At 34.1% G+C, this 16,606-nt stretch overlaps 1 protein-coding gene and 1 non-coding gene across 2 annotated transcripts in view; both read right to left on the bottom strand.

The window, feature by feature from the left end:
• The window catches only part of LOC100373704 (adenylosuccinate lyase-like), a 31,555-nt gene extending 17,368 nt beyond the window's left edge, over positions 1–14,187 (bottom strand). The window contains exons 1-3 of the mRNA XM_085502058.1: positions 13,993–14,187; positions 2,470–2,673; positions 1,297–1,421 (exon numbers count right to left, since the gene is read on the bottom strand). Of these exons, the coding sequence (XP_085358184.1) occupies positions 1,297–1,421; positions 2,470–2,673; positions 13,993–14,187 (524 nt within the window). The remainder of the gene's footprint in view (positions 1–1,296; positions 1,422–2,469; positions 2,674–13,992) is intronic.
• A 1,654-nt stretch (positions 14,188–15,841) lies between these two features.
• On the bottom strand, positions 15,842–15,913 carry TRNAD-GUC (transfer RNA aspartic acid (anticodon GUC)). Its single transcript has one exon. It is a non-coding gene; the product is annotated as a tRNA-Asp (tRNA).
• Between the last annotated feature and the right edge of the window lie 693 nt (positions 15,914–16,606).

Below are 16,606 nucleotides of genomic sequence, written 5' to 3'. Positions count from 1 at the left end.
TATAAAGTACCGTAAAACATGTTGAAAAAGTGGCATGCAATTTTAGCGAATAGTGGTAAAATGACGTAAAAGCGAAATGTTGATTTAGCGAATCTCTCTTGTCATTGTTGAATCCTTTGTTTTTGGTGGCCATTTTGAATTGATAATAAAGTCATTAGCGACATCTTGAATTAGCGAATCAGTTCTCTCACTAAATTGGCGAAAAAGACATGCTCGCAAAAAATGTTTTACAGTAAGTTGTCAGTTCACTTAATAAAAACAAGGTAATTTCATTGATATTGTTATGTTAGACAAACTGTGCCTGATTGTAGGGAATGACTTTTTATGTAAAGTAACTAATAGTAAATCATAACTTATCATAAATAAAAAATGCCAAGTGCACTACAGTAAAAGATAAAAATTATAGACCATGACACACATTACCATATAGGATGAGACAACATCCGCATGCTTTTTCATGTTATAGTCCTTGTGTTTTTGTGTTGCTCTAATCCAAAACAGATCAAATTCCTTCATATTTTTTCTTTTATATTATCATACATCATAACATGCATAACTTGTGTATCACCACAGTGTGACATACAACATATCACTATAGTTAGGTCACATACTGCTAAACTTTTATTCATTGTACAAGATGCATTCCTGAATGTTGCCCAGAGATTCAAGGGTTATACAAGCTCACCTGTGTATTTTTGGAATTATTATTCAATCCTTCCAAGAAAATTGATTGTACATGTATCTTAAAAAATCACAACAAATTTGAGTAAATATCAGGAATGAGCAGAATCAACATACAGCGTATACAAGGCGTTCAAATGAAATAAAACACTGCGGCATTAATAAGCATACCAGGCACTCGCAATGATATATTTCTGTTCAGTTTTAGTTCAGCAATAGCTACACTGTCAATACTGTGCCATTTCACCATGTTGTACTGTGGAAATACACGTTATAAATATATAATCCCACGTTATTTGCTCTTAGGTTGACACTCATGATTATTGCCAGAGTAGCATCAATACTCGCCTGTGGCTCAGATTGATACAAAACTCTGGCGATAGTCACTCGTGTCTGCTGATGTCAACATAAGAGAAATTATCGTGGGATTATATCAGACCATAACAGCTGCCACAGATTCTATCACTACCTCTGTCCATCTATTCATGTACATGTTTAATCAACATGTACACACTGTAAAATTTTGCAGTAAATTGAATAGATTTAACTTATCAGGTAAAATTAAAATCTAATTAATAGACTTACAGAATACACACTTGAGGGAATATTACTTACTGGTAATGTGTAAATCCCAAAGTAGGTAATGACTTGTATTCATCCGCAAACACAGATAGTCGCTGTATACAACGAGCTAACTTGGGAAGAATTATGTTAAATGCATCCTTCATTACCAGTAAGTCCTGTAACATGATTGGTCAATGCATATGTCAGAGAATTACAACATTTATTAAAGTAATGTCAGAGATATCGCTCAAGTCAACCATTTTAAAATGACATGCAACAAGGTATCATTATGTTCAATGTATATATCAAGTTTGTGTGACTGTGACCGAAATCCAGTTCCAAAATGGTGGAAATTTTAATGATCTTCTGAAATGGCCACTAATCGGCCACCTTGAAGCAATTGCATATGTATCTGCATGTCAAGAGGTACATGTATATGATGAATGTGTGATATTTGAACATGATCATCCAGGAAATTTTTAGAAATGGCTAGGGAACAGCATTTATTGAATCAAAATTGCCACCAGTCGGCCATTTTATTTCCAATCTGCAAATCATTCATACATGACAGATCCAATTCTGTAATGGAAGAAAAGATTTATTTTGATGAAATCTTATAAAATCGTTGTCAACATGTGCAAGATATACAATTTATGTGAAGTAAACGGGTTGTTCAAGCACCTCTCGGGAACAGGTGTGATACACACACACATACACAGTAAACAAGGTTTTTTGCAATAATGTTCCAAAAGGGATTGAGACTCACTGTTTTGTGAATAGAACATTAACAATTGAGAGTAAACGTCTCAGAACTGATATAATTACTTTGCAATGAATGTGTCTGCTTGAAGTATATGACACAATCAGATTAATTATTATTTTCACTATTCATGCTTGCAAATAACCCCAGCAGGTATAGGGAAGGACACTATTTTGTCCATCCATGTGTACAAACTAAGGCATAGAGACATTGTTTTGGCAATCAATGCGTCTAAATTTAAACATAGAGACATTGTTCGGCAATCAATGTGTCTCAAGTTAGACGTAGAGACATTGTTTGGCAATCAATGGTTCAAACTTATGACAGATTAGATTCATGAACTACATGTATAAACAACCAACAGAAGTGCATGAACTTGCATCCCTTATAACAATAATAAAGCCACACCCACACACGACCTCAATCTAAAAATCTATTAACTTTAAATTGAATGCAGAACTTACTGTATTGTCACCAACATAACAAGAGGTAGCACCTAAATGTATAATAGAGGCAGCCTTAGGACAGCATTGTCCAAAAGTATACACATGGGCCATCACATCATGACGACGTTTCTTTTCTTCCTGGGCTGCGATTTCAAAATCTATATTCTCAATATTGGTCTCCATTTCTTTGATTTGTTCATCCCTGATGTCAAGACCTAAAGTCTGGTATAAAAAAAAAACTTTTTATTCTTTTAATTATGGTTTTAAATACATTTAGAATGGATTGCCAAATAACAGGATTCTGTGTCATACAGTTTTTACTGAATAAATAATGCATGTACTAATTTTTACTAATTAGTACTAAATTAATTTTTACTGATTAGTGTTCATGATTTCAAAATTGAATGGCATTTGTGAGGATGGAAATTCATTCTGACTTGTTGTCAAAATTAATGTTCAATGAAAGACAACTTTAAGCTTTCCTTTCTCATAAAATTCACAAAAATTGTCTCCCAAGCAAATAAAGCAGTTAGGTTTGTCGCCTGTGGACATCTATGCGACTTTTCATCTACTTTACCCAGCACTAATTCAAGTCTTAGTAAATAAACACAGACATTGTTTAGGAATATTGTGATCTGAAATGAACATGATTTTTGAAAGAATATCATCATTAACATTTCTCTGCAGCAGGTGAGAATAAGTCTGCAGAAGTACAGAGCATTACTGAACCAGATATATCTCCTATTTAGTTTTAGTGACTGCATGAATAATGACAATTTTGATTTATTATCAAATGCTGGGAGTGTTCAGCATGATAACATGCTTTTACCCACAGTGTGAGACAACTGAAAAGTCTACTGAAGTGCAATGGGGACGGATTTCTCAACTTGGACTACCGAGGAATTTTAACTTATCCATGACATAAAGCCATAGCTAAGGGCTTAGCTGTATGTTGCCTAGATATATTCACTATAGTCTGTAAGGCTAGTGAAATACAGTTATTTGACTGGCAATTTTATCTGTTCTTGGCAATAGGACGAGTGCTGCATGGCCATACAATACAAACAATGGTAAAATTCACATATTAAATATTTTTTCTGTGTTTATCAATAGGTTATGAGAATTAATTTGTCATGACTTAAGTATTCAATCGATGAAGCCCTTTAAAAACTACTTCAGTTAATGTTTGTTGACTTGCATGTTGTTAATAATTATCTAGATAGAGTGTCATATGTAGAGTCAAAATAACGCATTTCAAATATTTTTAGAGTAACTAATTTTACTAATCACTACCCAGATTTACCACATCAGTCAGTCAAATCACTACATCTTTCTTAGTGACCAAGTAACTTGTAGGTACAATATCTTGTGTCATTTTAGTTGCAGTTCATCACTTGTTGTTTTCTAACGTTTTTTTTTTGAGTAACTGTATACAAATACTATAATTGTGGGGATTATAACTAGAGTGAGCCATCAAATTGTGTATATATGCATTAAAAACAACAGGTACATAACAGATGTAGATAGACTTGGTTGACTTGGTTAATAATTGTTTGATCTTAACATTCAACTGTGATATACACTACAAAATCATTCTGTCTTTGCCCCTGAAAATGTATTTGTGTCTGTAAAGGAAAATGTGTTTTCTCTTTCTTTCTAGTAAGGAAGTATTTCATAACAATAGTGGCAGAAACTGTTCATTTGTGTGCATAGTGCTTTTTTGCTTGTGGTTTCCATCATAGCTTGTTTATAGTTTTCACAAACCCATGAGACGTGGGAACTTTTGAATTGCAGTCAACCAATTATATTGTCAATGAATGGCTATTCATATAAATATACAATGTATATCAAATACTCTGACACTGTCAACAAGGCATATTTGTTGGATTTGCCCAAGTTGTTTTAATTCACATGTCAGATGCTGATAATTTCTAGACTTTGTGAAGTTGCAGTAGCAAACAAGTTTAGGGTAGTTTATAAAACTGCAGTAACACAGAAAAAAAAAAAAAAACGCTTCTGGTCAACTCGTTTTGTTTTTTAAATGAGCATGTTTCATTTATTTTCACTTCTTTTGTTTTTTAAATTTTATTTTTATTTTTCATGAAAATTGAAATTTTTTTTCATATATAAATTCTGACAAAAAAACAAAGAAAACAGATGTACAATTATATGAAATAAATTTCAATTATGTATAAAACTCATCTTATAAACAAATACTTGTATCTATTTTAAAAGGGCTTCATCCTACTTTGTATCCTGAATATAGCCAAGCATGTTTGTTGGCATGTGTATTTTTACCTATCAGTATATTATCTGACAACTTACAATATATAGAAAATTCTTACCTTGAGACCAATTGTAGTTAGGGCTTAACAATTTATATAAAATGTTACATCCAACTTCAGATTAAACAAGTTTTATTTAAGTAACTGGAGTGGGCAATGATATCAACTGTATTATTAGAGGAATTGAACTTTAAGATCCAAAGTTGTGTCCACACTTTCAAACCCAAGTCATGACTTCATGGCCCAAAATGACAATAAAGCTTTTTTTAAATGCCAACAAACAACTTACTCTGAGCATCATGTAATATTTCCAATAGCGACACATCTATAGAAACCATTGAGTATGCATCTCTAATAGAGTAAATTTGGTACATTGGAGATGTATTCTAATAGAACAAATACAATAAGGCTGATGTTTCCACTATTTTATTGAATGGATTTTAATGAAATAGTATGTATTATAATATATAAATTAGTACATGTATATGAAAGTATGTGGATTTCCAGCTTTATATGCAATGGGACTAACAAAATACTGGGTATGTAGGCAGGGTTTTTATTTTACTGTGTTTTTTTATTTTATTTTATCCCTGTCTTAATGAACTACATGTACCTTTTAACAGTTTATTTCTATTACAATCATGTGATTTAATACAGTTCTGGTCATCAGGAGGAATTAAACAAAATATAAATATTAAGGAATTAAACGAACAAAATCATTTTCAGTGGGTAGATCATAATTGATTTGCATTTAAATAAAATAAATATAAACTAATTTACATAAAATAAATGTTGGAGTTTATCCAAAATTATAGGTACTAGGGTTAATTAATTAATTAATTAATAATGTGGGTCTTATTAACTATACAGTATGTCTGGCACAATATGACATATTATTACCATGCTGTTATTTTCCCTAGTAACATTATTGCATTCATCTTACAGTTACTATGGAAGTAATAACAAACAAACTAACTATGGTATACATTCCAAAATAGATCCAAATAACCTAGTAGTAGTTGCTTTTATTATTAGATAATCAATCTTTTGAAATAATTATCTATCTAAATATGGTGCAAGTGTAAAATTGTGAAATATGCAAATTTTGGAAACATAAACCCAACAAAAAAGATATGTGTATAATTCCCACCGCATGAACAAATGTTCATAACAATAAACTATGCTAGCAATACAAAGCACTTGTTTGAACTGGCAGCAAGATATTGACAACTGCACTTACTGGTAAATACACAGAAAGCTTTGTGATATCATTTCTCAATACGATACTGCAAGTGCTTTGTCAGCATAAGCTTAATTTATTCAGATCTGAATTGCAGACTGGGGAATGAATTTGAATATAAATTTGTTTCCAATATTTACAATTTCCAGGTATTGAGAGTATAACAAAGCATGAAAATAAGGGGGTTACCTATTTAAAAACATCTGCATAACAATAGCCTTTTAAGTTTGTGTATTTGGGTGTAATTGAATGTCTAGCTCAGAATAAGTACCGTACCGATAGTACATTTTTCTGTAACTGCATACCTATGCATGCTACTAGTGCCAACTCTCATTATGCCTGCCTGTATTCAACCTGTACAGTGTATGTGTGTACTGGCACCAGGGAATACTGCCAATACCTACCACACCTATTGTTTCCTCTATATCCACTACACTTTTCTCAGTCAGAACTCAGTTGTGAAAAACACAAACTAGGATCTTATTTTAAACAGATCAACTCCTGGGCTATATGTACTTTTACAAAATATTGAATGACTTTGTGAAGTATTGTAGCATACTGGATAAATCACTATTATCAATTTGACAATAAGCGGGTTCAGAATCTGAGGCTGGGTTCTGAATAAGAGGTTAGGCTCTGAATATGAGACTGAATCTGAAGCTAGACTAACAGTGGTGGATACATGTATGTTACATTTTGTATAATTAAGTATATTAATGAGGTCACTTAAAATTATTAATTACCACCACCATCATTATTATTGACTATTTGTCCCTAGTTTGAAATTCCAATTTAAAAAACCTAGTTTTAAGAGCAAATTCCCAATATTAATGTATTGCCCTTTCAGTATACAGTGCATACTTGTGTTCTACAAGTTTCCCATGATGCAAATGCATACAAATTAAATACCTATTATTAATAAAATACAATCTAAAACGAATCAGAACTGCGAATTATCACAGATAATCTGTACCAATTTTTATTGAAATCTGTTGGTTGGTAAATATTCTTGAAAAACGAGTGAAAAAGGCTAATAAATATTGAATGCAAAAACTAATCAGGTACAATGTATGTGCATTATTGCAAAGCATCTTTGTACCATGTTACAATGAAATCTGCTGGATGATACTTGAAAAACAAATGAAAATGTTTACAATTGGCTAATTAGTATGCAAATTTTGTCATTAATATGCATGAACTGCACCAAAAAAAATCAGGTTGTGCATTATCCTAGAGCATCTACGCATCTATGAAAGTTTCATTGAAATCTCATGTTTGGTTCTTCTGACATCAGTGGAACAAACATAAACACACACACATACATGTACATACACACACACTAATCACAAAAACTCGTGTTGTGTTTCACACACAGGATTTAAAAGTGTTATTTCGATAACCCTACAATACGCTACTCAAAATTTATTGCCTATCATGAACTTTTATTGACCAAACATCAAAAAAATTGTATGAAATCACAAGACTTCATTCAATGAAACTTTAATTGATTTTACTGTAAACATCATTAAACATGGATTTTGCCAACCCTTTTGAAGGGAGTGATCACTTGCCTAAATCAAAATCCAGAAAAGCCAATTACCACTCTGCCAATTCATACCAATTTGAAACGATTGTAATAGCATACTCTTCTAATTCATTCATGAGAGCCAATTTTAGCTCCAAGGCAATTCTCAAAAGGCAAGGCCTGATTTTGTTAATCAATCAGCAAGTTAATACAAAGTAAAACATGTCTGATGAAGTGGAAACAAAATTCAAAACCTGACACCTACCTTAATGCCTACCTGTCTTTGAAAAGTTATCGAAACTACAAACTTTATTTATTTTTTTGTCCTAAACTAAACAAGACATGAAATGTCACAGTCCCCGTTATTTGATTATAAAGTAGTACAAGGAACATCTGCAAACAGGTGAATGAATATGTACTCTATGTGGGTACAACTCATCATAAAGTGATTTCCCATAATCTAGTTTTGTACTGACAACTAAAAACTTCCACTGACCCATGTTCAGAATCTCAGTGTACACAAGTGCAACAAAACTATTTGTCATACATGTATACTTGCTCAAGAAACTGCATTCATAAATCTGAGTGAACCTTGATGTACGTGACTTCTTTGTTAATCAGGTCTTAGTATATTACCAGGAACTGGGTTTGTTTCAACATCACCACTGGGCATCAGAATCATTCTCATGTTGTCAAATACAATTTTTTATTAATACAGTAAGGTTTATTATTTAAAATGTATTCATTGTACATAGAACAACATCTGTTAATTTAAACAATTGTAAAAGCTATGTTTTCAGAGCAAGTACATGTAATAATTAAGGAAGCCAGTAAAGGTTGGTCTGCTCATAACCTTCAATGGAGAAGTAACAATAATTGTTTGAAGTCTTTTTAGTGCAGTGATATTATTGCATTTCATCATTATTAATGGGTATAAAATACTGTAAACCATTTAATTATTACTTCTAGATATATTCAGGATTCTATGAAATTTCAATAAAGTCCCTGACACTCCATGTTGTAGGAACCCAGAAAAAATTGCCTTGCAAAATTGAAGCAGTTCACAGCACCACTGTAAAAAAAAAAAAGTTTAAAATGAGTATTGTTAAAGATATACACATGTGGGTTCATAAGACATACCGGTATGTACCAATCTGAGCGGTTCTAGAGATTAGTATCACAAGATTTTACTCTCCGTGATTCAATATCAGCCCTATGTATAACGCTGTGTTGATCAGGCGAACTAATTGACAATGGCCCTACAGGTATCGCTATGCAATCACAGTAGTTTTGTATTCTTCTTGCATTTCGACCATGGAAAAATATTTGTTTTTGAGAGTGGCCGAATTATTAGAAGAAAAACAGAAACTATTTTTTTTTAGTATAAATTCTAGTAACTGAAATGCAGGATTGGTAAAGAACAAGACAATAAGCAAGATTGATAAACCTTCAGCGAGCACTCCTGAAATTTCAGATCATTGGTACCATGTTTTTGGATACATTCAATAAAATTGGGTTATTTATTTGATGTAACGAAACATGCATTCACAGCAGACGGAAATTCGTTTGAGATGTTACTGTATTTTTGTATTCAGTTTTCCATTTCAACCACCATCATCACTTAGTAAGCTGAGATCATGCATAAATGCACAGTGTAGTGCCACCAGAAAACCAATTGCTTGAGAATATTTTGCACCATTACACCATTTCAAATATTATATTAATTCACAGACAACAAAATAAAGATTTTCAATAACATATAAGTTTTCCCACAGTTTATGATTGTATGGCAATTACATGGCTTCACCAGTTTTACTCTGGAAGAAGTTGGAAACAGATAACAGGAAGGGGCTACATGGCTACATCTTTTTTTTTTGAATTTGAATCAAGCATGATTTTTAAATTTTTTTTTTTTACAAATGTCTATTTCAGGGCAACAGAAACAAAAACAATAAATGTGTAGGTAGGCATTTTAACAATTGCACTATTAATATTGGATGAAAACGTCATTACCGATATAAATCATAATTCTGTTCAAATTAAAAATAAGATCACATTTAATTTAGTCAGTTTTCATAATTAAATACATAATAACATGTACTTATAAATTTGAATAAGGTTCAACGGCTTTTTCATTTAGTGCCAGTTTATACACCATAAAACTTCTGGTTTAGGTGTCACACTCAAAGAGTGAAAGGCCTTTGGTTTGGCATCGCGAAAAGTTGGAATTGAATCTCCCCAAAAATTCAGTAAAGTTTACGAAAAGTAAAGTATTTTCTAAAAGAAGTTTCGAATAAATACAAACACGAATACATTGCTTAGTTGTTAGTACCGGCACAGGGAGCCCAGGAACTATAATCAACTGTAATACGCAGTCTCTATGAGCGGGGGCGGGGGGGGGGGGGGGGGGGGGGGGATCGGCTGGTATCTAGTGTAAGAAATAGACAAGGGATGAAGGCTCCAGCCACCTCACATTTTTTAAACTCGAAAAAATAGACGAAAAGAATAAAAAATAAAATCTAAAAAAAATACCAGGTTGAAGAATATTTTTTGCTCCTTCGAATTTCGCCAAAGCCTTACCTACATTTTACCCATATCTGCAGAATAAATCAAGAAAACTACACAAATTTACTCCATTTAGGAATTCCTAACGGTTAGTCCGAACGCACGACACAGTTGGAGGCGTGGCCTGTTCAACATTTGTCAACAATCAATCACAAGACTGGTTACGAACCACATCGAGGTCACGACTCGGTTAGCCTTGCTCAACTGGTTCGTAACCAGTCTTGTGATTGGTTGTTGACAAATGCTGAACAGGCCACGCCTCCAACGGTGTCGTGCGTTCGGACTAACCGTTAGGAATTCCTAATTGGAGTCAATTTGTGTAGTTTTCTTGATTTATTCTGTAGATATCGGTAAAATGTAGGTAAGGCTTTGGCGAAATTCGAAGGAGCAACTAATATTCTTCAACCTGGTATTTTTTTTAGATTTTATTTTTTATTCTTTTCATCTGTTTTTTCGAGTTTAAAAAATGTGAGCTGGCTGGAGCCTTCATCCCTTGTCTATTTCTTACACTAGATACCAGCCGATACCCCCCCCCCCCCCGCCCCCCGCCCGCCCCCGCTCATAGAGACTGTGTATTACAGTTGATTATAGTTCCTGGGCTCCCTGTGGTACCGGTAGCAAATGATCACGGTAGCACAATCTGGTCATTCTGTGTTTCGCAAGTGAATAACTTACTTGTTTTCGAAGTATTGCAATTGTTTATTATTATTCAGTAATGATTATAATACGCACAAAAAAATAATTCGTTGAATTTTTATGAATTGGAAGTAATATTCAACTTAGTTTCATCGTAAACGAATGATTTCGGTCGAATGTAAATGCGATGCGATGCGATATCCGCCATGTTATTTCAGTACACGTGGTCATTTAAATATGTTAATGACGGCTCAGTGACCTCGTGGTGAACGCAACAGGGGATTCATCGATGTTTAGCAAGATCTTTATGCTTTGATTTTGACGGGGAAAACGGCATGATTTTTTTTAAATCGAAAAATTAGTTGTTTTCAAAAAAATAAACTGAGCATTCAAAGAATAATTTAACATTGTTCACAGAAATAACAGCCCATTGTCGAAACGAAGCTTACCCATTCACGCTATTCACAATAAACGTGATACTCTTGAATAGGTGTCAATGACTACGGTAAAATATAAATTAGACTCTTTTAGGCATCAGGAGTGAATGAAATATCCAAAACATTAAAAAAAAAAACTGCCGAAAAAACGGGCGATTTCACGGTCCGTTCACAGACTGTGGTCCGTTGCAGACTGCTCGACCGACCGTCCATACACGTGTTGTCACTGTACATCCGCCATGTTGAATCGCACAAGATCGCCAAAATCTTCATTGCAACTAACAGTTCAATGCTCACAACATAAAAAATACGAATATAATCATAGGCAACCTGCTATTATATAATGAATAAATTGATCGACACAGGGAAATCCCCCCCCCCCGAGTTGTGAATATTTCGGAAATCGCTACACAAGCAAAAGACCGGAAAACGATTTACCGGTACTTGAAAACTATGTCCTCGTGAATTAATCGTTCGTGTACAATAATTTGACAGGGTATACAATTCACAAACTAGTTTCGTAGATTAGAGACAATTGTTTGCTTTTTTTGGTTTTTCACAAGAATATAAAGCTGGCAATCATCATAATATTCACGTCCGTACGTCACGAAATGTACACCAATCGTACCCCAATAAACTGGAAAACTTACCTTTGCAAACACGTCTCTTATGCCGCCTTCTTGAAGTTCTTGAAATCAAATAAAGTTACTAGTTCTTCTAGTAACGAGTGAATGAGACCACTGAGCCAAACAGAATACATGTATAAACAGTACTATAATAAATTGCACGCAATGGAGAAATCACGTGCCGTAATAACAGCAGCCTTACTCACAGATCTAATCTACTGTAAAATATTTTATTTCAGCTGGAATTATCATTCGCTGAAAAGACTTTTTCTGGGTGTTTTGTATTGAATTTATTTTCATTGATTTTTGACAAGTTGACTGTAAAATATAAGAAAAGGGTATATTCGCTGGATTTTATTTTAACTGAAACATTCCTTCAGCGAAAATAGCAAAAAAATGTTGCAAGCAAAAATAAAGTATTTTACAGTAATTAATTTATTCTGAGCATGCGCAGACGTTTTGTCAATGTTGCCGGGAGAGGCAATTTTTGATAAAATCGTGAAAAAGACCCACTTGGGATTTTCAGATCTGGAAAAAAAATTACGTGCATACTCGGAGGGGACATGTTCATCAACCTGCCAAGTTTCACTGATATCTGCTGTAGAATTTCTGAGAAAATGTTGGAGACGGAATTATGGACATAACCTGAATTAGTAGTCCCCTTTTCAGGCTGCGCCTGAACGGGGACTAAAAACTATTATAGCAAGTATAATTTTTAATAAAAAAAAAAAAAAAAAAAAACATGTGAAAATAAGCAAAATATGCATCATGCAGAATAAAATTGGATTTCAGATTATAGCTATACATGTACTAGTATATTGTGGTCGTGAGTATTCAACTTTTAAAAAAAAAGTTATTTTGAAATAAATTCACACAATGCCGGGTAGATGGTGTACCAAATCCCAGTCCTATACAATAATTGTTTGCCATGATTCATTGCATGGCTAAATAAAAACAGATTTAACCAACTCAATCCAGTATTTAAATCTACCATTAAAGATTGACTTTAGGATAAATCACTGATTGTTAGTAAATAATTAGTTTCCAAAAAACATTCCCTTTCCTATTCAATTGTACATGTATTGATACAGGGAGCCCAGGAACTATAATCAACTGTAGTACGCAGTCTCTATGAGCGCGCGCGGGGGGGGGGGGGGGGGGGGGGGGGTGGGGGGGGCTATCGGCTGGTATCGAGTGTAAGAAATAGACAAGGGATGAAGGCTCCAGCCAGCTCACATTTTTTAAACTCGAAAAAACAGACGAAAAGAATGAAAAATAAAATCTAAATCGGTTTGCCCGAACACACGGCAAAGTTTGGAGGCGTGGCCTGTAAGCATTTGGCAACAACCAATCACAAAACTGGTTACGAACCACATCGAGGTCACGACTCGGTTAGCCTTGCTCAACTGGTTCGTAACCAGTCTTGTGATTGGTTGTTGACAAATGCTGAACAGGCTACGCCTCCAACGGTGTCGTGCGTTCGGACTAACCGTTAGGAATTCCTAAATGGAGTCAATTTGTGTAGTTTTCTTGATTTATTCTGCAGATATCGGTAAAATGTAGGTAAGGCTTTGGCGAAATTCGAAGGAGCAACTAACATTCTTCAACCTGGTTTTTTTTTAGATTTTATTTTTTATTTTTTTCGTCTGTTTTTTCGAGTTTAAAAAATGTGAGCTGGCTGGAGCCTTCATCCCTTGTCTATTTCTTACACTCAATACCAGCCGATACCCCCCCCCCCCCCGCGCGCGCTCATAGAGACTGCGTACTACAGTTGATTATAGTTCCTGGGCTCCCTGTGGTATTAATTAAGATTGTACCATTTTAAATCAGGAATAGAGGGTAGTGTACGTGGTATGTACCTCTATGAGATGAAATCTGATACAAGCACTTCAATTGTTGTCAAAACTCGTTTGGTAAGTTAAGACTGTTCAAAATCATTCTGATTACATGTGTCCGAATACCCCCTCCCCCTCCCCAATAATTCCGATCGTTCGACCTCTTATATGTTTACATATAGGTCTTTAACTACTATTTAACACAAACTCTATATTATTTTTGTAAAAAATTGTAAAATTCTACCGTTCTAAATTGCGGTATGTTATTCGACTACACGTGGTCATTCTGAGCTGTTTACCGTAACCAACATAACAACCGATCTCACCCGTATCATACATTGTACACTGCAGTCAATCAAAGAATCTTCCACGCATACACACACGGGTCTTACCTGTTGGGCCTTCGCAAGCCACAGCCACAACCGTCGCCACGTCGAAAACTTTTTAAATTCGCTGAAGTTAAAAGCCATTTCTGGACTTGTATATCTTGCCACAAGTGGTGACCGATATTTCATCATCTCCTCTCTGTCGATATCTTGTCCATTGTCGGGAGTGAAACGCAAACCCATTCGCGTATTTGCCGCCATTTTGTAAAGTTGAATTTAAGGCGCATGCGCACTGCAATCGATATAGAGAGCTGGTAAGGGACGACGTCAAAAGATCGATGTCGAATAAAAAACTTATTTCCTTTAGTTTGGGGGTGGGGGTTTTGACCTCAAAAAGTTTCCATCCTACAAAAACGATTTTATTTTTTAATGAAGTTAAAATAATCTTGGAGTATTTGTAGTTCGTTTTTTTCTATCCAATCATGGACAGAAATAACCGAAAAAGAAAAAAAACACAGAAAAATGGTTTGTTTCGAGTGTAAATCTGTGCGTCAATTTAGGTGCATTTGTAAAATCTTTTTACACCCACCCGACAACCAACTGCTATGCAATACTACTGTCCGATTATCATTTTGTATTTAATGGTGAATGTAGTCTGACGTCATGACCAATATATTTATCAATTAAGTTTCAGTGGGGGGTAGGGAGGTTTGGAAAAAACTAAAGGAATTAAGTTTTTTATCCGACATCGATCTTTTGACGTCGTCCCTAACAAGTCTGTCGACTATTTAAATTCTCAGGAGAAAGTCGTTCCATTTATTGGAAATGCTAAGCGGACAATATAATAACATTCATTTTAAAAAATGGGAGTCATTCCGCCGAATTTGTAAAAGTTGAAAAAAATGCCCCATAATGTGCTCTTTTTTTAAAAATTGTGTTCAAATAGAAAAAAAAAGGAAATATTCTTTGTTCAAAACACAGCTTTGTAATTTTCAACCAGTTATGCAGTTATTTTTCCAATCTCAGTCGCGGGGCCGTACACCGTACACCCACATGCAAAATAATATATATTTCTATTTTTAAATCGACTGTTTGTTTATTTGTTTGTTTTTCTGCCAAGTGTGATATTGGATGTCTCGTAAATTTTTCACGAACTGCTAAGTTTGTTTCTGACTTGTAAATTTGTAGAAGAATATAAAATTTAATTTTTCTATGTAGGTTTTATCTGTATATTTTTCTGAACCCTATATTACACACCCATAAGTTAGTGTTGATCTTATTACGTGGTCAAAAATGATGATCAAAGTTGCTATGTTGATATTTGTTGATTTTATATTAGTTTGTTTAATATATTAAAAAGCTTTTAACGCTTTCTCATATAAATGTTCATTTGCTAAATCAAATTTTCCACATGGTTTAAAATTCTATATTTGTAATTTTTAGCTATATCTAACTCTAACTCATTTTCGCAACAAAAACTGCACTTTAATAGTTTACCATTTTTATTAACGATCATAACTTTTATTTTAGATGTGTTTCACGTACAGTAGTACAATACCAACTCACTGAAACGGTTCTGTAAACTTTCCTCTGTTTCTGACACAAAGACAAGGACAACTGCTACCAAGTGATTTTAACTGGTTTGCATAACTCATCTAGTAAATCTGGAAGATCATTTAGGAACAAACTGAGGATTGCGCTGATATTACATACTTTTTTTACACATATGTATACACCTGTTGTCAGTATATCAGGGCGAATATATTTTATATTACGGTCCCTACGCCTAAATACTAGTAGAACGATCATCTTAACGGAGTAAAGCAATATTGGAGAGAAGCCTGGGAAAGAATCACGATTGATACAATAAAAAAGCGCGTTGTACAAAATATATATGTGTCAACTAAAACTAAGCCTCCCCGACGGGGAATTGAACCCCGGTCTTCCGCGTGACAGGCGGAGATACTCACCACTATACTATCGAGGAATGACCTACTCCTGTATAGTTAATAAATGTACATATATATTTCAACCATTCCCAGCCTGGCATCAAAAATGATAATTAGTTACTACTTTTGCATCATAATTATTATAGGCATTACAATATAAAACCATGTATTTACTAAATAAGCGACTGAATAGTACGGAATACGGTAGGCACAGTTTATGTACCAGTAAAGTCGGTGAGGGCGCAGTAACCGGTCGAATAAGGTTGATTTATTATGAAAGTAACCAGAAGCCTAAGTTGAAAAGCATGTATTTTTTTCTGGGTTTCAATAATTTAGGTAGTATAGTACATAGAAAAACTGGTCCCAGGGGCGCGTTGTAGGCAAGGGGTACTATAAGCGTGTGTACCCCTGAGTCAGTACATCGAATGTGAGACACCGAACTTTATCAGTTATATAAGCTATGCACTGTAGATTTATGAAGATATAAAATCGAATTTGGTCAAAAAATGTTGTGCTAATAACAACAAATTCACATTTCACATTGAAAATTAAAAGATTATTTTATAGTCCATTTACCACATCGACATTGCATTTGCTATTATGAAATATCGACACTGGGAGAAATATTTAAATATATGTATTTATAGTCTACAGTACATTATTATTTAATAAGTTTGTTCGCTAGAGTCAAATGCATTCATATATTACATATAGATGTAATATATCTATAG

Source organism: Saccoglossus kowalevskii, chromosome 8, assembly GCF_978046115.1.
Source record: "Saccoglossus kowalevskii chromosome 8, keSacKowa6.1, whole genome shotgun sequence".
NCBI lineage: Eukaryota > Metazoa > Hemichordata > Enteropneusta > Harrimaniidae > Saccoglossus > Saccoglossus kowalevskii.
Note: the sequence above shows the minus strand (reverse complement) of the source record. Positions and strands in the feature narration are given on the sequence as shown.